At 39.4% G+C, this 23,494-nt stretch overlaps 1 protein-coding gene across 1 annotated transcript in view; it reads left to right on the top strand.

The window, feature by feature from the left end:
* The window catches only part of LOC134841269 (uncharacterized), a 149,655-nt gene that overhangs the window by 51,277 nt on the left and 74,884 nt on the right, over window positions 1-23,494 (top strand). The window contains exons 4-9 of the mRNA XM_063857147.1: window positions 10,244-10,387; window positions 10,635-10,883; window positions 12,941-13,207; window positions 15,062-15,277; window positions 16,038-16,231; window positions 23,299-23,414. Coding sequence (XP_063713217.1) covers window positions 10,244-10,387; window positions 10,635-10,883; window positions 12,941-13,207; window positions 15,062-15,277; window positions 16,038-16,231; window positions 23,299-23,414 — 1,186 coding nt within the window. The remainder of the gene's footprint in view (window positions 1-10,243; window positions 10,388-10,634; window positions 10,884-12,940; window positions 13,208-15,061; window positions 15,278-16,037; window positions 16,232-23,298; window positions 23,415-23,494) is intronic.

The following is a 23,494-nucleotide window of genomic DNA, read 5'->3' as shown; positions in this document are numbered from 1 at the left end:
CACGCAGAAATGTCAAAACTAGAGTTTAGAGAATTAGTAGCTCTAGCAAAAATCGCATTTGAAAAAACGAAAAGTATAACATACGAAAGATCTAAGTTATTCACAAGAACAGAAGAAGCAGGCGAGACGCTGGAATCATTTCATGCTGCTTTAACTGCACAAGCAGCAAAGGAGGAGCTAGACACACTAAAAGATGAATTAGTTCGAGGCCTCTTCATTTTAAGAATGAAAAACGCAGTTCTACAGGACTCATTGACGTTCGAAATTTTTCCCCTGGATGAAGTTTTAAAAAGAGCGATAAAGTACAAAGACACCGAACAGACGCAAACAGACGATACAAGCCTATCAGAAGTCATACACAAACACTGCAGGTGCAGGAAGTCTATTGGGATCACAAATAAAAAAAACAAGAACCCATCATGGAGATCGGTAACAGAAGAGGAAATCAGAGGCGAAGGAACAACAAGAGCCATATAAACGAAAAAACATGGGACGCGAAGAGTAACCCGAAAAACAGGACAGATCAGAAACCGTGTTCTAGATGCGGCAAACCCTTTGTGGAGGGACATATACGTAATTGTCCAGCAATGGGTACGATATGCAAAGCGTGCAACAAACCGAACCATTTCGCCCGAATGTGCAGATTCCAACAGGTCAACGAAGTGACGGAAGAAAGATCCACTTCAGAAGAAGAATGGAACCTCATAAGATGTTTCGACTCGTGTGATGATTTCGAAATCAAGATAGCTGACAAAAACGAAATGTCCATACGGCAGATAGAGGACTACATTTCGGATCGTATCAACAACAAAATAGATCGAAACCCAGAACGAAATAACGCGAACAATGTAAGAAAAAATGACATAAGAAGAGACCCTCGTTCAGCACAAATTAAATCCTTAAAGGCTTTAGTCAGGATTAAAAACTAAATCATCAACATGACTATTGATACAGGGAGTCCGGTGTCGTTTCTGAATTGGGCAACAACAACATCATGGAGGCGTGTCCACAGACAAAAATTATGCCGGTCGAAAGCCTAAATTTATCAGCGCAATTTATCGGCTACAACAAACAACTCATCTTAATTTTGGGTGCACTAAAGGCTGATATCAGGTCAGCCGGATAGGAAGTGAAAGGATCATCATTTCTGGTCACGGAACGTCGCACCAGATGTATACTAGGATTAGACTTACAGGGCAAAATTGGTATACACACAACCCAAAAGACTGCACCATCGGAAAAAGCTGTGACATGCTACTGTGCGAGCAGTCGGAAGGTTGGAAAAAACTATTTTATAATAAAATTTCAAACCTCTTTGATCGCCAAGGAAAATCAAAAAATCACGTAGTGAGTACAAATTTTAAATATTTATTATGTCCTATCCAAGAAAAACGTCAAAGAATACCTATTCACATACAAGATAAAGTACAAGCGGAATTAAACAAACTGCTATCAGAAGGGCACATAGAAAAATTGGACAAATGTACCAGTGACTGTTTCATTGCACCAATTGTAATAACTGTGAAAAAATACGATTCGATCAAGCTAGCTCTAGACGCCAAACCGACTTTAAAAACAAATATTAAATGCCAAACGTTGATGAACTTCTTGATGGCGTCAGCCAGCTTGTTACTGCGAATACAGTAGATGAGCTATATTTCACAGTCCTAGACTTAAAGTACGCATTCAGCCATTTAAAGTTAACTGCAGAAACAGTGCAACTTTAATATAGTGGGGGACAAGCAACAGGAACGTTTAGGTTCCTAACAGGTTTCTATGACCTGGAAGATATGCCAGCGGAATTCCAAAAAGCCATGGATCGAACCCTGAACCACGCTTCAAATGCGTTCTGCTTTTTAGACGATATGCTAATTGTATCTAAAGGTGACGAAAAAGAGCATGAAAAACTAGTACGGGAGGTACTAAAAAGACTAAATAATGAAAACTTAGCACCGAAATTGGCAAAATGTGAGTTTTTCCAATCGGAGGTAAATTCGCTTGGCCACAAACTATCACCGACTGGAACTATTCCCAAATTTACAAAAACGGAGGCAATACTTAACCTACACCCACCTAAATCACTCAAACAATTGCGATCTTTCTTGGGCAGTATCAATCACCTGTCAAAATTTATCCCGAACGCGGCGAGTCTAACAGATAAACTCAGGCCATGATTACGAGATGAAAATGAGAAGAAAAAACTGAAAAGCATAAAAATGCCAGTGAGAAAATTTGAATGGGATGAGAAAAACTCAAAAGTCTTTGACGAAATCAAACAAGCTGTAGCAAATATTGCAAAAATCATTAATTATAACCCCGAAAGAGAAAATCAACTTAAATGTGACGCAAGCCACAGTGGGCTTGGGGCCACCCTGGAATAAAAACAGGGAAGGGGCACAGCCAATATCTAGTGCATCACGGTACTTGAACACACAAGAGAAGAAATATTCGACGAACGAGCTTGAATTATTGGCGGTCGTATGGTCGGTGGACAGATTTAAACAATACTTTTTGGGTAGGGAGTTTACTATAGCAACAGACCACAAAGCATTAACATCTGCTTTAGGTGAAAACGGCGCAAACAAAACATATCAATCCCGTCTCACTAGATGGGTGGATAGTTTATTACCATACCAATTCAAAATCGTTCATATACCGGGAAAAGATATGGGTATATTTGACTACCTATGAGGAAAACCTAATGGAGACCCATAGCCAGTGTCTGAACTTGATGAAAAATACGTAGTTACATCGATTGAAAATTTTCATAAAGCCTTCTACTGCTGGAACAGTCGGCTAAGTAAAACTGCGGAGCCTAGTGACAGCGTAAATGTTCTAAAACATTCGGAAGAAAACACTGGCAATAACGCTAAGGCGAACACGTCATCTCACGGTTGCTATAGCAACCAAATCGGTTCAAAACAAGCAGGTCTCGCCCGGAACGAAAACGGTCAAAACTCACGATTTGCAAACTCTAAAACAAACACTTTACACAATTTTTCTCATCAAACTCAGTTTGCAAAGATATCGACATTAAACTCAAACAAAAGTTCCTAGAGAAAAAACAAAATGCATGACGGAAATTCGGATGAAAAAGACAGGTCGGAGAAAGACAAGAGTGGAAAGAAAAAAGTAAGGACCAGCGAGAACAGAAAAAGTGGGGGACACAAGCAGGTGACGGAGGACGTAATGGAGACCACGTTTCAAAAGACAAGATTGATAAAAAGAGGAACAGAAGCGCAAAATGCGAACTCGGACAGCTCAGACTCAGAAATACCATATGCGGAATGGAGGATAATGCGACAATGTAAGGACAAAGACGTGACAGGAACATCCACATCGGCGGATACAAAGGGCAAACAAATATTACCATCAATAACTGCAAGCAGCGCGAAAAAGGAAAACGATAAGGAGATACATAAATTAGTCTCCTTTTGGAATTCAATTGGTACGGAGAGGCCGGATAAACCGAAAACGATGATGGAATTAGAAGCGCAAACCGAAATGGTCAGCCTAAGCACACCCAAAGAAACTGAAGGGAGCGGAACAACGCCAATAGTGGAGGTGGACCTTACTGCGGACATTTCAAGGGAGGACGATCAAGAAATCAGCGTAGTGTCGCGAAAATTCAACCACAAGACGCGAAAAGACCAAAGTTCAATAGATAATGATACAACAGGACTGGACAACCTTGCACGACTGATTGATCGCACGCTCCTAGCCGAATTAATAACGGAGGACACGTGGATGGATCGTCTTCGACGAGTGATTGAAAGGAACGACAGGCATACTTTTGAGATGATGTACCATGCACCAACCCTTTATGGCATCAGCTAAGTGTGGTAGACGACTGCATACTGGTAAACGAGCGTCTAGCAGTCCCTTGTCAACTGCGATCAGCAATAATGAAACTGATCCATAGTGGCCACCCCGGTCAGGAGGCAATGCTCAATGTATCGCACTACTTGTGGTGGCCACACATGCAAAAGGACATTGTCAACCTGGCCGAGGAGTATAGGAGCTGTACGCGCTACGGTAAGAACGCTATATACATAATTCCCAAAAACACCTCTAAGCCACTACGACTGCTAACGCAGCCGGGTCAAGAACTACATTTAGACTATGCAGGACCACTAGAAGATCATAAGGGGAAGAAAATTTCTCTGTTATTAGCAATAGATCAATATTCGAAATTTCTGTGAGTAAAACAACTAAATCGATGGGAGAAATGGTCAATTAAATTCCTCCACACATACATTGATACACATGGAATTCCAGTCGATAAGAACTGACCAATTCTCTGGGTTCAAGGGTAAAGCAAATGAAAAGTTCTGCTCTGAAAACAACAGAGAACAAAAATTTTACCCAGTGGCAGATCATCGAGGATGCGGACTAGTAGAAAGAACCACTCAAGCTACTAAAAGAAGACTAGGAGTAGGGCTACTAGACAAAAATGTACCGTCAATAAATCTCTGTCTCAGTACGATCATTCGGGACCTCATTTGGGCAAAACAAGAAACTATACAATGCTACACGTCGAAGCTCAGTTTGGACGGCTACCAAAAACAGAATTTAAAATTTTAAGAGACAAATTCATAGCTAACTCTGATCGTTTAGATAAACAACATCTGGAAAGATTGGCGCTCACAGCATCACAATTACGTGAAAGAATTGACCAGTCTAGAGAACTCGTCAAGATTGTGACGACAGAAGCAAACAGCCGTGACGTGAGCTCGATGTTCGAACAGCAATCGCTAAAGGCAAAAGACAGAGATAGAGCAAAAGCATTGAAAACGCTGCTAGAAGCCAATGCGCGCTGGAATGCAACCCGACGAGATGCATCCAAAAACGACATCAGAAGGCTGGTAGACGAGACCAGCACAATAAACCCTGTTTTACGAACGGAGCTATTATACTCGTGGGAGAAAGGGTTTATTGACAAACCAACGGAAGAGGGATACGCAGAGTCGCCAATCTTGCTTCGCAAGGATGAGAATGGAAAGAGCGGAAAGGCCCTCAAAAATCCGCTGAAAGGAAGGGTAATGGCCCCCACGCCCTCTACTGTAAGTACAGCAGCTGGATCCATCTATATAAAAAAAGCGACATTGCTATATCAAAGATCAAGTCACCCCTAAAGACAACAAAGAAAGTGAAACCATTAGCGGGGGACTCAAAGAAAAGCGCACAAAACAGGGAGGGACAAGTGAATAATTGCAGGATGATATGGAATCAAAAGAAGAAGAAAGTTGCTACAACATGACAAATGATCAGAAGAACAAAGAACGATTCCAGGACAGCCCAGTGAGGGTGTCTTCGAAAGACACAGAGTCTGGGCGGAAGGGAATAAATCTTGCGGTTAAACAAGCAAAACCGAACAATGCGGGACCGATTTTAATTTTCCCTAAACAATCGAGCAAAGGCAGCCCAATGAAGAGGAACAAGAAGCCAACTGTTCAAGAAGCCCGCAGAACCAAAGCTGCGCTAGCAGCCAATAAAGAACAAGCAACCCAAAACGCGAGTTCAGGACCGTCGAGCAAAAAGACATGTGAATCAACCCCGACTACTCAGCTAAAGTTACAGGAAATCAATTGTCAAACAAGCCCGAAAGCAATATTGGAGGCTTTTCAAAACCAAGATATGACAACGGACGAATGGGAGAAAATGGCGGGTCAAGTGCTGACGAGAGGGTTCCAGAAAACAGCAGAAATTATACTAAAAACAAGGGAAGAAGAGCCAAACAATGATTCTCAACTAGACACAACACCAGGTTTCTCGGACGAATCTGGCAGAGATGAACACCAAAGAAATACTACTCAAGTGAGACGAAGCAATCGTCAGACGAAGAATCAGGGGCCGAAAAGATACGGAGAACCGGTAAAACACTCAGTCCACCTAATTTGTTCAGAGGACAAAATTACAGATCTCAACATGGCCGCACTAGAAGCATACGGACTCAAAGTTGCCAAATTCAAGGCGGACAACAATAATGCAGCAGAATCGAAGTTGGGGATTTTAGATCGAAATTTGTTCCGTCGGAAATTTGGTTATGCGTCGCTGGACGTAACGCGCTCCTGGAATGCCGCATGACGGATACCGCTAAATTTCAACTTCGACACCCCGGAAAACGACAGAGAGGCGGCGTAAACGGATAGACCAGAACAAACAAACATAAAACTGGATACCATTGCACATTAAACTGAGCGTTAAGGACTCCTACTTTATTAAAATTTTATAAAAAGTTATTATAAATCTTAATTGTCCCACCGGGGACTGTGGTACAGTAGCTGCAGCTGCAGCCACACTACAGTAACCTTGGGGGAGTGTCTATGTTATGTATGTATGTATTTATATGTGTAGTACTATTTTAAGGACAGTATCTGACGACCTAGTTCTGCACATAAAAAGAGAAGGTTACCGTACTACGCTACGGAGCTCAGTTATCTAGAAGGAGAGCTAAAAACGAGAAACATTAAATACGGTTTCAAGTGAAGTAACAACTTTGAGATCTATCTTTTGTTATACTTACCAAGCCTGGACATCGAGGTATTACACACATCTTAATTATGCATATGCGGTCATCAGAGATGGCTGAAGATGTCTAGCATCGATTGTTGGCCAGGTAGTCTTCTATGGATTCTCTTCATCTCTGCCTGTCTCAACTGCTCATGCGCGGCTAGACAATTGTCCAAAAGGTGGTAGCCTTTCACCATCGCCAACTCATTCCATGCCGGGTTTGTATCGGTTCCCATAGTTCGATAAATTGATTTTGCATTGAGCTCCGCAAGGAGGCCTTCACTAATTAGCCGCAGTAGATTCAGGCAATTTTCTCACAGCTGCTCTGACATTTGAAGGTTAATTTTCCGTAAAAAATGAGACTACTTTTTGGTTGGGTGTACTACGCTCGGCTCTGGACTGCCTTGATCCTTCTCTTCTACAGTCTGTCTTGTGTCCCCTGCCGCTTCTGTTTTTGTTTGATTTACTTGGGCTGAAATTGTCTGTACGTCTTTGAGTTCAAAGATGCTTTTTGCGCTGTCTTCCCTGTTTTGTCCAGTTTGTTTCGAGAATGAAAACCCTTCCCTATGCTGGTTGTGCGTTCCATCTTCTTTTTTGCATTTTGCACTTAAGCTGAAGTACACCAGACTTTAAAAGTTTCGACTCTGAGCGGTTCAGGCAGCGGTTCTCCTGTAGGCTCTCTAGATATTTAAACCACAATACCCATGACTTTACAGGGTTTATGTAGTTTTTTATAAAAACGATAAGGAAGTAATGTTTCTACCTAAATTAATTAGTTTTGTTTGATCTGTGACCATCAATGGCTGAAGTTAACGCTTTATGAGCTGTTGTTATAATTAATACTTTCCCAGATAAAAAACAGTTTGAACTGATCGACAGTTCTGGTTTTCTTGTTGAAACTTTAACTACCTTCAATTAGTAGACCATTTAATCTTTAGAAACGCCGTAAAATCTAAATGTGCCCGTAGCATTTCTAACTTTGTGGAATATTGTTACCTCTATTGATTTCTCTCCCTTTGGCATTTGATATTTGCTTTTGATAACTTATCAAACTATCTACTCTGCATCTAATGTGAGTTTGATAGACTGTTCTTCTTCACAGTCAAACAGTAGCTTGTACATTCATACAGTTTTTGAAAATGTCTTTCCTGTTTTATTTTTTTAATTGCACTTTTTTTTGTAAAAAAAAATAGATATTTGCTTTACCTCTCTCTTAGATGGATAAAGTGGAAACTTGGATTTTGAGTTCACTACATGATTTTTTATTTATTTTTCAACAAATAACTTTTTAAATTTGTCACAGTTTTTTTGTTTTTGACCTTCAGACTCCTCGCACACTAGCATGTCATAACAGTTCTCTTAGTTTTCTTTTTATGCTGGACCCTGGGTTCTTGTGTTTCCAATTTTCCCTGCAAGTCTAACGCCAGAACTTACCTTGTGCATCGCTCTGTGATTGGCAAAGTTGCTCCTTTCACCTATCAACCAGCTGATCGTGTGTCCGATTTAAGTCTTGTTGACACAGAATTGGTTTCTTATTGTTATCTAAAAACTGCTTGTTTTCTGTACTGCAACAACTTTTGCTCATTTTGACGCTTCCTTTGCCTGTTTTGTTGTTAATTAATTCAAAAACGATATAGGACTACCTGTTTCCGCCGTCATTTGCATTTTTTTCCGATCTTGGATATTCGTGATTATCTATTTCTTTGTTCTTCCTGATTTTTTTGTCTTTTTCGTCTCGGGTATATTTTTCGAACTGTACGACTTTTGTAGATGTAATTTCAAATGCATCACGCAAACCAATGTTTTCCACTAATTGCACTTTTCTTCCGATGCTTCCGATTCCTCAGCTATTTTGCTCACCTACAAATTTTTGCAAAACGGTTTGTTTCTCCACAGCTTGACAATGTTTTTCCAGTTTCTCTGGGAAAGCATCTTCTCGCTTTTGTTTCCGTTTTTTCTTCATTTTTTTGAAAATTTTTGTCTCAGTCCTTAGTTATCTCTTCTTGTATGTCTTTAATTTGTATTTTAGTTTCTTAATGATATAACCAGTTGTAGTTAGTTTTTGATGATCGCTCATAAAGAAGTTCCCCTTGCTGCAGTTGCACTTGTCTTCTGAAAAAAGGCGTAGTTTATTAGCTTTACTCGAGCATCAGAGACCATTTAGGGATGTACTCAGGGATATTTTTCAATTGTTTGTGTATTTCATTCTTTTATCTTGCGTTTTTCTAATGATCAAAACCCTAACCAGTTCATCCTCTAAATCCTCAATTCTGATTGAGCTGTTTTGCAGTAGAAGCTGCTTGAAATGATTCCAAGGTTGCTCCTGACTCCTGCTTTCTAGCGAACGATTGGTATCTCTCAAAAGTGTCACTTTTTACCTTCTTATTGGCCTCTTAGGCTATTTCCGCCATTTCACTGATTTCTATTTTTGAAATCACCTCGTGGAGGTTTATTACATGGGTGATTGGTTTTTGTCTTCTGTACTTAACGCTAACAACACTCTTTCCTGCACCTCTTGATAATCTATTAATGTATCTTGAAGTATTACATTTCTCATTCCTGATATAAACAAGTCCCTCACCAGTTCAGTTTTAGGATACTCAAATCTGCTTGACTTGCTTGAACAATAGGAACTACATGAAGTGTCTAGAATGTTTATCCTGAATCCTGCTTTCTAATGAACAGTCTTCATCTCTCATAAGTGACAATCTGGTTCTTTTCCAAATGCAAGTTAAGTTACTTTGGCCAAGCCTTCAAATTATGATATCAAAATCTGAACCTGAGGATTTTTGCATAAAGCGTTTCCTAAAGCTATCAACCGTCTAAAAGTAGTCTTTTCTGAACATCATTATAGAATTATTGTGGGTCTTGCTTTGGGGCCCCATGCTTTCCGTTTCTTGTTTTCCAGTGTATCTCCATCGACTGCCAATTTGTCTCTAAGCTATTTTCTGCTATAGCATCCGCATTTTCATAGCTTCTAGGCATCTCTGGTCTTAGTTGGGGTTCTCTTAGGACTGTCTTCGTGTCTTCCAAAGCAACTCTGAATTGACGTTTTCCTTCATTGTCACTGCCTCAAGGATTTGCTGGAACCAGAATTTAAATTAGCGAACTGAGGTGTTATATCTTTTTAGATTCAGGCTTACACTAAATAGCTTTTATAGTATTAAAAATGCGTACCTTTACATTCATTGCATACATCAACGTTACTGCAGCCCCAGTTCCATAGTGGAATAAACACTTTGCCTACTCATTTAATGTTCTTAAATTGAGTTAATTCAATCAAAAAGTTTTGACTTGTTTAAAATCAAAGACGGCTGTGGTCAGATACAGCTTTTTTGAAATTCGATAACAGCAAAGACGGTTGAGGCCAAAAATCTTTTACTTTGAAATTTGAAAAATGAATTTTTTTTTTCAAAAAAGGCAGTTTTTTCTGTTATTTTGTGCTCATTGTCTTTTTATCTACGGCCCTTGGCTTTATTTTAAATTTTAGTTTATTTTATCAGAATTTTCTCTGAAACTCGCGCAGCAACCGGCTACTCTAATCATACAAGGAATTGTCAGAGATCCATATCTACTCTTAGTTTCTTGTACTAAGCTAAAATAACCTCTATTCCGCGCTTTTTTTTAACTTACCATAGCAGTCCTAATTCGACCTTTTTATGCATCATTTGAGGCTTCTCGTCCCATTCCAACTCCGCACTCCGAGTAGTCTGCTGTCTTGTCTGTTCAGGCTCGACTGGATGAGTTTGAACTGAAGATAGTGTTGCTGGAGGATCTGTCTGCGGCGTACCAGATGAATAACCTGCGCACTTTCGGCAAACACTCCCGCAACATAGAGTTCCAGCTCCAATTGGACGACCACAGACTCCAATTCGTACGTATCACAAATCAACATACCATCTCTTTGAGTTTGGAGGCCCAACTACATTTTTATTTGCTCTTCAATTACTTGATGTTTGGGTCAAAAAATTCTACATCTAAGTTTCAACGTCGTGAATAATCAATTCTATTTTTTTTGGAAAAATTTTGACTTTTCCTCAAAAAGATGCGGCCCACGACTATAAAAGAATGTAAAATGTGGACCAAACACTAGTTGGATATTTTCTCTCTCTTCTTCCCAGCAAAGTGGAGAAGAGCCGGCGGCTAATCTGAACTTCCCGATTGTGGGACTGGAGGGGGTGTACGTGCCAGAAGTGAAGCCGGACAAGAGTGGGGGCTATGTGCGGGTGAAGGAGAGCCACAGGGCGTACGAGGGGGGCAACTTCCTGATTGTGGTAGTGCGAGTGGATGAGTACGTGCAGCATCTGAGCATGGACCTTTTAAACCACTTCATCATTGTGCAAGATGTGTTCATGAGTGAAGTGAAACAAGTTAGTGCTCCCAGATTAATTGCAGCCACACATCAAACCACTAAGTTTCTGTTGTTTTTTGTTTTTTTTTTGTTATTCAAACCGCCCTGCGTGATTTTCAATGAGAAAATATGTTATAGAAAAAGCGTGAATATTAAAATTACGGAATGAGTTTCGAAAATGATTGTTTTTTCCACCGATTTTTTCTGAAAGGTTTTTTCCGAAGAGTGGACGACCCTAAAATATCATTTGCACATTCATTTTCTAGAGGGTATTTAGGGTGATCTGTACCTCAAGTCGAACTTAATCATTGCAGATTTTAATTTAGCATAGATAACAAGAGTTTGTTTTGGCTGACTTCCGAGAGGCAGTGATTCCTACTAACTGAGACATTTTCCCGCTCTTTTTCCATGCCCCACAACTTATAGTGGATTTGCTTTCCAGTTTGTGTCACTAGGAATGCTTCAAAATACCCTTAAAGCTAACAAAATACCCTTTATTTTAAGCTTCCGCCTTGATACGAGCAGTCTTCTTTTTTTCTAATTAGAATAACTTAAAGAAACACCGAAAAGCGTCAACATGATTTTTTTTCTCCAAAACGCTCAAATTCTCAGAAAAAATTCCTTTGCTGGCTAAATTTTATTCCTTGCGCTCAGTTTTGATTTTTTGATGTTTGATTTTTTCGTTTTAATAAGTGTCATCGAACGCAATGAAGACATTTATTTAGGTCAGTGAAATGTCATGGTTAAAGATACATCATCAGTTTTTCAGCTAGATTTTGAGTTTAGTCTTACCCGCACTGATAAAAACGGATTAGGATTGATTTTAGTATGAAACAAATATGTTGAAAAAAAAATAGATTAAATAGAAAAGATAAAGATTGATTTGGATCGATTTAAAATCGACCTAAATTGATCGTAAATAATAGCAACAAAAATTGATCTAAACCAATTTTAAATCGTTTTAAATCCATTTTCCCAGTCTTAATTTGTTTTTGTTTTTAAAAGGATTAAAACGGATTTAAATCGAATTAAATCCATTTTTCCAGTCTTAATTTGTTTTGTTTTTAAAAGGATTAAAACGGATTTAAATCTATTTAAATCCATTTTTCCAGTCCTAATTTGTTTTTGTTTTTAAAAGGATTGAAACGGATTTAAATCGATTTAAATCGATTTTTTTTTCATTCGAGTTTCATCAGTTTCAATTTTTAATTGCATTCATTCATTGACTATCAGTTTTCAGTTTACATCCATAGCGTATTGTAGCATAAAAAAGGCCAAATAAAAAGACCAAAATAGTGATAAAACTCTATGATTTCCTTGCATATTTTGAGTTCAAAACTTGATCTATATTGACCCTTTTCTTGATTAGTCGTTTCAGAAGTTTTTGCATGATTTTCTATAATTTAATTGCATTTTATCGAGATCAAAATTTAATTTATTCTGATTTTTTTCTTGTTTGTTACATAGTATTTTGCCCATAATATGATTTACAATGATTTTCTCTGATTGCATTGCATATTTTTGAGCTGAAATCCTGATTTATGTTTATTAATTTATTGAATTCTACAACATCTGGCACGTGTAAGTTTTTTTGCAAAAATCGAAAAAAAAAATTTTCGTTTGTTTTTCTGAAGTGTGTGTTTTTTTGCCGTGTTAGCAAAAAAATTGATTTTATTAAGTCCAAATCGAAGTCCAAAAAAATTGATTTTATTAAGTCCAACTCCATCCAATCGATTCAAATTGATTTTTTAGACGTTCAAAACGATCCAAATTTTTCAAGAAAGATTGATTTAAATTGATTAAAAATCAATTTAAATTCGTAAAATAAACATTGTTAATCGATTTGAATCGATTTAAAATCAATTTAAATCGATCCTTAGCCATTTTTGTCAGTGCGGGTACACGCTTAATCGAGCTAAATTGTACGTATGGCCAAAAAGAGGCAAATCTGCCTTCAAAGTTATAGCTGACTCCACTTTGTTCCCGCCCACAGGATCTGATTCCATTTCAACCTGTGCTAAAAGCAAAAACAAATTTATCGATTGAATTTTCTGTTTTCTTCTAATACTTTCGCAGATTATATCTAAAGTGTCGGAGACTTCTGTTCCGAACGGGTGGAGTCTAGTTCAGCAAACTACGGCGGTAGACATGCGCCCCGGGGAAGGGGGAGGGGGAGTTGGAGGTGGAGGGGGATATGGGGGAGAGACAACCAGTTCACTGCCCTCCAACCTAGACCCTCGCAGTGGTCTCGCACGACATCAGCAGCAGCAGCGCCCACTTCTCCTGCAGAAACAGAGTGTGAAAAAAGTGCCATTCATGCTGCATGCCAAACTCCACTTTGAGGTACGGGGGGGGGGCACTATTGTAAGTGTATAAATATTTGTGGTAGCGTTGGCAAGCTTAGTTTTCCTAACGTTGAGTGAACATATATGAACATATGCTGATAGGTTATGTTGAAAACAAAACTACTGAATTTATCTTCAGCTTCTAGATTAAAAAGACTAGATAATTCAATTGGACAACAGTGCAAATGGCGCTGCAACCTGACTGAACTTTATGTTTCAAAAGTGCAGCTTAGAACTCCCAAATCGAATTGGTTTAGTTTTATCAAAAAGTTACAACCCTAAAAAACCGTCAAATGCTCAGAGAGCCTTAAGGTACACTTGTAAGGTGAAACAGTTATTCAGATTTTTGTCAACAAAAGCTCTAGAGTTGTTTATGTTGTAATTTCTCGTTAAACGCTTTCCACGATCGACGAAATGCTTATCAGACTTTTTCATATTATGAAAAATATGGTAATTTTCGTACTATTCATAGACGAAAATTTGGTATAAAAATAAGGTGATGAGCATTTTTCCATAATATGAAATATTCTGATAATTACTTTATTTTTCAATAAACTGGAATTGAATAATAAATTTTACATGATACTTTTTTGGAAAAAAAATGGAAGAAAATAGCAACAAAATAGCATGATTATCATTTTTCATACTAAAAAATCATGTGACAAGCACTTATGAAAATTATATGATGTGCATTATAGTTATAACTTTGGCATTTGGCAGTCACAACGCCCTCTTTCAATAAAAACCCTTTTTAAAGGCGCGAGTCCGGTCAGTAGTTCATTTTTAGCCAGAAAAAGCATAGGGTAATGAAATCAGGTTGAAATGAAATACTCTAAGAAAACCAGTGCTTATTTATGCAATTTCTCCAGGAAATTTGGCAGATTTCGGATTAAAAATTAATTATCCCGATGCGTCCCATCCAAAGGAGCGATTGTTCCGGGATTAAAAGCGAGTCAAGTCAATGCGTTTTTTTACGTCTCCGGGAGGCTGCAAGGAGACGTCTTTTCTCAAAATAATTGACAAACAAAGTTTTAAATTAAAAAAATATACAAAGAAGAAAAAAGCAAATATTTAACTCAAATTCGTCATAGCGCGAATGAAATGCAAATCCGTTTTTTCTTCGTAAACATGCATAATACTCTGCTCTTTTTCGTTGAGCACCCGGTATTTTTTATTTTTTGTAAATTGGTGCCCACTCGAGGCGTTATAGAAATTAAGTTTTTGGACGGAAGCGTCTTTTGTTGCTTTCAATTAGCGCCATGTAGGTTTTCTCTGTTTTAAACGCATGAGTGAGGGATTATTTCTTTAACTAGTTGAAATGCAATTTTTTTTGAGATGCTAGAGACATCAAGTGAATTAGGACTAGCTTTTCAGGCCTCAATTAGTTAACCTCAATTGGACTTCTCCCGTAGTTATAAAAAGGACTTCATTTGAAACAAATTATCGTCATTAAAAAGCGGTTAAACTGTTGTGGGGTTATCATGTTACAGGGTTATAATATAGGAAGTGTAAACATAGGGGGTTAAATATCGTAGAGTTAAATAGTGGGACACCGTTTTGAGCACTAGTTGGATGGTGGGCGTGATTTTAAATCCAAAAAACTTGGATTGAGAAAAACTGGTCGGAATTCTTTGTTTTTGAGAAATTTAACTTCCTATTGTTTGTAACTTATACTTAGTATTGCAAACAAAAAGATATTGTGTAGTTTATAAAGTAAATTAAAATAATTTTAACCACTTGGAGGTGACTAAAAGAACAGTTTCTAATTTCCTTAATTTAGTTCATTGCGAAAATGTCGTAAGCGTGATGGGAAACTTTTAAGCTACCGCATCTGATTATTGTTTTTGGTTAGACTGTGAAGATAATCTCTACTACTGCTGCGTACAACACGATAGAACTGTGTTTGGACTCTACTGAGGTGGAGCTGTTCAACTTCCCCTCTGGCTCCGAGGCTGTCCGGCGGAAGAAGCGGCAGATGAGTGTGCTGGCCAGGGGAACAGTGGACATACACGCATCCCTCGGCACTCTCCTTAGACCCTCCAGGGCCAAAACGCACACTTCCTATAAGGTATAGTTAAGCACGCTCACTGCTTGCCATCTGAAATTGGAGGCATGTAAGAAGTTTATATGCCAGTTGTAGGTCCGCAGTACAAGCTGGCATTTCGGTGGATTCTCAAAAAAAAACTGTTGTGTTTTTTAGGTTAACCCGATTTTTTTTTGAGGTTATACCTAAAACTTGCTGAAATTTTTCGAAATTAGCTTCGAGCACTTCTGTGGAAGTCTCTGACGAAAACATCAACTTTAAGGAAAAGTTTCAGAAGTATGCCGACTTGAATCAAATCAAAATGTTTTTTTTACGAGTAATGAATGTCGAGAGTACTTTTATGCAGTTATATAGGTCTTGGTGATTTTTTTTGTTTTTTTTTCAGGAAAACGTTTTAAAACTTGTGCACGCTCATTTTTGACTTTTCGCGGTTTAACTTAAGCTTTCTTTTTCAGTTCAGTTCGTTTCCGTTGTTAAAATGAAGGCAGACTCCACTATCGAACAGCAAATTTTAAAAGTCACGACAAACGTGATTGACTTCTAGTTTCGAAAATGGAGTTTAATTATCAGATTTCCCAGCGGAGTTAGAAATTTACCAATTGATCTTGGGTTAAGTTTGTCGAAAAACACCTCTCATAAATTGTTCTTGAAATTCAATGAGCTTTGAGGCATAAATTTTTTCTCTAAAATTAGAATGAAGAAGTTTTTCAAAATACAAGTCAGTATTTTTCAGCTTCCTTGCGTTCATTTCTCTGTTTGCAACTAATGTTGATTCCTGTTGCAGGTGCGTCCCTCGGGCACTTCTCTCTACAAGAGTTCACCAGGGAGTGTGCGTTTGCAGAAGAAGGCCTTTGTCAAGTTGGCAGTCCACTTCGAGACCTCCCCCAAGGAGATGAGCAAGGAACATGGGGAGGGGGAGGGGGAGGGACAGGAGTTGGAGGGGGTCGCTTCACAGGCAGTACACGTAAAGATATCCAGGTATGCCACACACTCTAAAATTAATTCTGCTTTGCTTATTAAGGTTTCCAGCGTTTTATTGCGCGTGGTCCTTGTTGAAGCCTAAAAAAGATTGAACTAAATCTACGATTGAACTGATTTACTTATTTAAAACCGCATTTAACAAAAATCAATTGACTTCTATCTATAACTCATGAAATAATTTACACTCTTTGAGAATCACTAGTTTTATTCAGTCGGATTGTTGATTTTTCGTTTCCCAACTTTTGATGCACAACATTTTTGGTGCAACGCGACTCACGAACGAACCAAAGATTAGAAACAAAGAGGAAAGTTAAAAATGTCATCACCTGCTAGTGACATGAGCAACGTGACGCTCACTCTTCCTGCTTTGAAGCGATCAAGAAGTGCTAACATCGGTGTCATTACCCGATCGGAAAATGCCGTCTCAGCAATCTTCAACAAAGAGGCATCTGCTCTAACCTACAAGGAAATTGGAACTCTCAAGGCCAATCTCAAGATGTGCGAACGAAGGAAAAAGGAACTGGAAAAGCTTAATCAGCAAATTTCAAATGTTCTAAGCGATGATGAAGATGCACTTGAAGTTGAATTGGAAGAAGCTGAGAAAATCTACCTTCAAGTAGATTGTTTGATGGAAATGATCACAACTATGTTAGATGACCGAGGAAAATATTCAACTGAATCGGTCAAAGATGACGACAGCGCAAGCGGAACAGGATCCTACAAATCCACTTCCCAACGTGGTGCTGGCTGGAACCAAGATACTTGCCTGAAGTTGCCGAAACTGAAATCGCCAATATTTAGCGGAAGGTTTGATCAATGGCTACCTTTCTTAGATTCCTCTGATCGAGCAGTTCACTCAAATGCATCGCTGTCTGATGTTCAGAAACTGCAATACCTAAAGGAGGCCCTGAAGGATGAACCGTTTCGTTTGCTATCCCACTTGCCTACTACAAACGCGAACTACTCAGTCGCAAGGAAACTTCTAAATGATCGATATGCTGATGTCAAGATGATCTCACACGCTCACTTGGAAGCAATTTTTGAATTCAATCCAATGAAGCATGAGTCATCCGCTGCAATACGTCGCTTGATTAATACCTACACGGAAAACACGATGGCACTGACAGGAATTGGACTAAAAATTGATCAATGCGATTTGATCTGGGTTCACGTTTTGGCCAAGAAATTAGATCCTGAAACTAGAAGACAATGGGAACTTTCCTGCGCGGGACGTGACGTGCCAAAAATCAAACAGATAGAGAAGTTCTTGGAGGAACGATCTCGCGCCCTAGAAGCTACGAAGGACCTCCAATTACCTTCAATTCATAGAAAAAATTATCAAGGAAATTCAGACCAATCTGGAAACTCTAAGAAAGATGACAAGGTACAGACATACCACACAAACTCTGTTAAGATGATCATCTGCCCATGCTGCAGTGGTGATCACCGCGTGTATCAATGCACAAAATTTCAGGAAATGTCTATTTCCAATAGAAGACAAGAAGCCAAATCAAAGCGATTATGCTTCAATTGCCTGTCTTTTGGACACCAAAATCATGAGTGCAAGTCGAAGTCAACGTGCCAAACCTGTCGAAAGGGTCATCACTCGTTACTTCACATCCACACAGACCCAAAAAAGCAACGGGGACCTGAAAATAAGTTTGCGGGTCACGGGGGTACTACCGGTGCCACTACCATACTGGGAACTGTACTAATTGAGGTGAAAACTGCAAATGGCGGTTATCACAATTATCGAGCCTTACTGGACAGCGGATCTGAATGCAGTTTCGTTACAACCAGCTGTGCTAACCGACTCAAGCTACCAATCAAGAAATTGACCCTCAACTAACTCGAGTTGGCGGAGGAGCAAAAACTGTGAAATCTGGTTCTGTCAATCTGGAAACAAAGGATTCTCAGAATCAATCTCTACAACGTGAAGCCTTCACTCTTCAAAAACTTTCTGGCTAGCTGCCCAGAGAACGGGTGAATATACCGAACAGTTTGGATATCACACGTCTTAAGCTCTCGGACCCAGACTTTGATAAACCAAAGGAAATCGATATAATCCTAGGCTATGATGTCTACAACGACATTGTTGGCTGCGAAAAAATTAAGTTTACAGACAAGCTTTATGCACGTGACACTCTATTTGGTTGGATGATTAGCGGCAGAACACCCGGTCCTTCAACAACCTTCTTCAATTCATTTCTTCTGTCTATTGAGGAATTAGAAGAAATTCCTGATTTCAAAAAGACAACAACAGAAGAAGATCGATGTGAATCTCACTTTAAGGAAACAACCATCCTACAAAATGGACGATTCACCGTGCAGCTGCCTTTCAAGCCCAATAGTCAACTTGGCGACAGTTTAGCACAAGCAAAACGCATATTCAATTATCTCGAGCGACGACTGGAACAGAATCCAGAACTAAAAGATCGCTATACCGCATTCATAGACGAATTTCTCGATATGGGGCATATGGAGTACATACCGCCTGGAGAAATCGAAAGCCAGTGGATAGCGTATATTATCAGCCACATCACTGCGTTTTCAAGGAAGATTCTACTACCACAAAGCTACGTGTAGTTTTCGACGGATCTGCAACAACATCAACCGGACAATCACTCAACGACACTTTGATGGTTGGTCCCACGGTACAAGACGACCTCTACTCGATAATCATGCGCTTCAGGTTCTACCCAATTGTTTTATCAGCAGATATCGCAAAAATGTACCGACAAGTTGCTCTAGAAGACAAATCGAAGGATTTCCATCGCATACTTTGGAGATCAAATAAATCGGATAAAATCAAGCATCTCAGGATGACATGTGTTACATATGGAATAGCTTTGTCAGCGTTTTACTCAACAAGTTACCTCAATGAAGTAGCAGATCAATCTAAGAACTCAATGATCAAAGAAAGTCTCAAAAATTGTTTCTATGTAGACTACTTTCTTGGTGGCGCTAATGATAAGCATTAAGCAGAAAGACTCATCTCTGATTTATGCGAAGAGCTGAACTCTCATGAATTCCCTCTACGAAAATGGACTTCATGCTAAAATAATTGAAGGATTGCCAGAACATCTCCGCGAAAAATCGGATGTGCTGGAACTTTTCTCTGACGAATACAAAATCAAGGCGCTAGGAGTCAGTTGGAAGCCCAATAAGGACATCTTTTGTTTTTCAACTGCCTTACCAGAGCTGAAATTGCTTACAAAGAGGACTCTTCTGTCCACAATTTCAAAATTGTTTGATCCGATGGGATGGCTAGCTCCATTCATCATCAATTTCAAATGTCTCATGCAACAGCTATGGGTCCAAGATTTTGATTGGGATTCTGGAGTCGATCAGAAAACCAAGGAAAAATGGTATGAGCTCACCGGAACTTTGCTTCAACTACTGGAACTACAGATACCAAGATCTATGAGCTCACATCCAATAAAGGAGGTTCAACTTCACGTATTCTGTGATGCTTCCGAAAAAGCATATGCAGCCGCAATCTATGCAAGAATTACCAATGATGATGACAAAACTTTTGCGTATCTACTGACCTCCAAAACAAGATTGCTCCGGTCAAAGCAATCTCTGTTCCCAAATTAGAGCTCTGCGGTGCAAGTTTAGCTACCAAACTTCTTAAATCAGTTCATTCAATTTTGAGGAAAACAAATCTCAAGATAACTTCACACGCCTGGACTGATTCAACAATTGTCTTGCAATGGCTTGCTCAACTTCCAAGAACATGGAACACTTTTGTTGCAAACAGAGTTTCACGAATACAAGAGACCCTACCCAGAAGTGATTGGAATTACGTGCCAACAGCAGTAAATCCAGCTGATTTAGCCTCTCGTGGTGTATTAGCTGACACATTAATATCTTCCTCACTCTGGTGGAAAGGACCAGATTGGCTGACCAAGGATGAAAGGCACTGGCCCAACTTACTACCATCTCTAATTGAAGCACCTGAAAAACGAACCGTCAAAGCCAAGACTAATGCAGAAAGTGAACAAATTCGAACTGTTCTCGCAAATCATGCTCAAAACGAAGAAATGACGGATTGAATTTTTCGTTTAAAGGACTACAGTACTTGGAACAAGACAGTACGCATGGCATGCTATATACTATCATTTGTTCAACATCTTAAGCACTGAATATTGACAAACTATCGGAAGCGGCTCAGATCTAAGCGGAAATCTGTACAACTTGAAGAAGATTGTCTTAGTCCTAAAAATAGAATCATGGCAAAAATGCTAATTCTTCGTTTAGACCAAGAAATACACTTCAAATCAGAGCTAAATTGTCTGAAGGTGAAAAGGGAGCTGAGTAAAACATCGAAACTACTCAATCTTAGTCCGTTTTTCGACAAGGATTACGAAGTTTCCAATACTCGTTTCAAAAAAAATCGGATTTAGTATCCCTACTTATACGCAAATATCATGAAGGTACTCTTCATGGCGGGGGGGCAATTAGTACTGAACACGATGAGGGAGGAAATTTGAATAATCGGAGGCCGTGATCTAGTTCGACAGTTCATTAGAAGATGCATGAGATGTGTCCGATTTAGTCAGCAACCTACTTCTCAATTCATGGCTGATCTTCCTACAGAAAGAATAACACCCACAAAGCCATTTGCTCAATGTGGAATAGCCTTTGCTGGTCCTTTTGAAATTAAGGAAGCAGGGGGTCTCAAAAATTTATGTTGCCGTCTTTGTTTGTCTCGCGACAAAAGCTATTCATTTGGAAATGGTTACTCGTCTAAACAAAAAAGCATGCATCCTTTCAATGAAACAATTTACTGCACGCCGTGGCAAACCTGAGAAGATCTTAAGTGACAATGGAAGCAATTTTATTGGGGCTCGAAATGATCTGATCAAAATCAAGGAACTGCTCGACAAAAATGGAACGGACAAATCAGTTGTTAGTTTCGTCAATAGCCAAGGAACTGAATGGGTCACCATCCCTCTTCGTGCTCCTCACTTTAGAGGACTCTGGGAAGCAGCTGTAAAAAGTATGAAGAGACATATGCGAAAAGTTATAGGACTGCAACGTCTCAGTTTTGAAGAATTTCTTACAATTCTTAATCAAATTGAAGGTGTCTTAAACTCACGACCATTGTATCCAATGTCAAGTGATCCTAACGACCCAACTCCGCTGACACCCGCTCATTTTCTGATAGGGGAATCATTGCTAACTCTTCCCTCTGCTGACATCCAAGTTTCAACCAATGTACGATATCGACTATTACAGAATATGATCAAGGATTTCTGGAAAGTTTGGAAAAGGGATTACCTCATAACGCTACAAATACGGAAAAAATGGTTCACGGATGGCCCAGAATTTAAAGTTGGCAACCTAGTCCTACTTGCCGAAGACAATGAACGACCGCTAGAATGGAAAACTGGACGAATCATAGAAGTTTATCCTGGAAATGACTCGATTGTTCGAGTGGTAAAAGTGAAGACCACAACTGGTGAATACATACGCCCAGTCGCGAAGTTGCGGAAGCTACCAGTATAGCAACCAAGTCATATCCATTGTGCAGTTCATTTAAAACAAGAACTTTATAGTGCTAAAAATCGAAAAATATCAAAAATGTGCAGTTTTCAAATTTTAAGTGGTAGTACCCCCATGACCCTTTTGAAAGTAGGAGCCTAAATTACCCCCTATGCAATACATTATGGTCTGAATCGTTCATATTGACCACTTTCATGTAAATTCCCATTGTTGTAAATTCGCAGCATTAAAAATTCGTATGAGGTTGTACCCTCATGACACAAAATGTAATTATTGTCTGAAAACAGCTAAGACAAACTTTCGCTCATGACTCGTACCGTTAATACTTCACTTGTATACTCCTTACTTATGGTGCAGTCACATTTAGTTCATTTATTGAATAATTTTTTACATATTTACCGTTGAACAGTCATTCGCTGTCATGCGATTCGCTGTCATCTGGTCCTCTTCGCTTGTTGACCCTGCAGTGTTGCTGGCAGCGCTTCCACGCAGATGCTACCAAGGAAAGTCGAGTTTGCATCTCCGAATAGTACTTGCAGCAGACCCTCTCTTTGTCGCAGAGAGTCAGAACTGCATGGCACCACGCATATGGAAGATACAAACTTTTCCCCTTCTCAAGAACACCATAGCGGACCAGTTTCTTCTGCTGAGAACCATAGAGGTTCCTCAGATACTTAGCAGCATCAGTGAACCCCATCTCCGAATCATTGCTACCAGCCAGTGCACAATGACCCTTCTACGCTGAGGTCACCAATACGTTTAAGACCTCTAAGTTGCTTCTAAAACAAAACAAACAATTGATGCACACCCGCTATACTCTACTACTATGCTACAATGGAATAAATGCTACTCACAGTCTCAGCTTTCGGAAACCGCAGAACTGCCCTATCCACAATTGCAGCTTCCTTCCTTGAAGACTGGATCTCATCCAACGACTTAACAGGAATCGGAGTGAAACCCAGATCTCCTATGGTCACTGCATCGAAGAAACCCTGCAGGTCCTCCCAGTCGACAGCGCCCCGCCTACTGGACCTTCGCACCTCTCCATGCGGAGGCAGACGTGGTGCTCTATCCGACTCCGCCCTACTCTTCCTCTCCTTCGTCTCATACACTGTAAATGGGTAGTCATATCCAGACATAATAACGATCTGAAAATTGAAGACACTTCAAGGGAGGCGGAATGTTGAAGCCTAAAAAAGACATCTCAGCTTTCTACTTAAACTAAATCTACGATTGAACTGATTTACTTATTTAAAACTGCATTTAACAAAAATCAATTGACTTCTATTTATAACTCATGAAATAATTTACACTCTTTGCGAATCACTAGTTTTATTCAGTCGGATTGGTGATTTTTCGTTTCCCAACTTTTGCAGCACAACAGTCCTCAAATGGCACACTTTTAGACCTCGCAAAGAACCCGGGCCGAGGTTTGCTATTTATGTTTTGACCGAGGCAGGGTCGAAAACTTGTCAGAGTTCAGCCGAAAAGCCATATTCGAGAAAGAGGCTTAATGAAAGTTCTTAAACAAACCAATTGGTTGATTTGTTCAGATTCAACATGTACATGAAGCCGCAGGCCATTGAGCACGTGTTCAGAATGTACATCAGCTACCAGAACGCATTCAACTACTTCATAGCACAGAGGGCGAAGCGCTTCCACAAAACAAGTAAGCTTCCAATGCTTTAGTTGATTTCATCGCAACTTTTTAACTCGGAATTTTGATCTACGAGCAGTATACTTGCTCAT

Source organism: Symsagittifera roscoffensis, chromosome 1 (genome assembly GCF_963678635.1).
Source record: "Symsagittifera roscoffensis chromosome 1, txSymRosc1.1, whole genome shotgun sequence".
NCBI classification, from domain to species: Eukaryota; Metazoa; Xenacoelomorpha; order Acoela; family Convolutidae; genus Symsagittifera; species Symsagittifera roscoffensis.
Note: the sequence above shows the minus strand (reverse complement) of the source record. Positions and strands in the feature narration are given on the sequence as shown.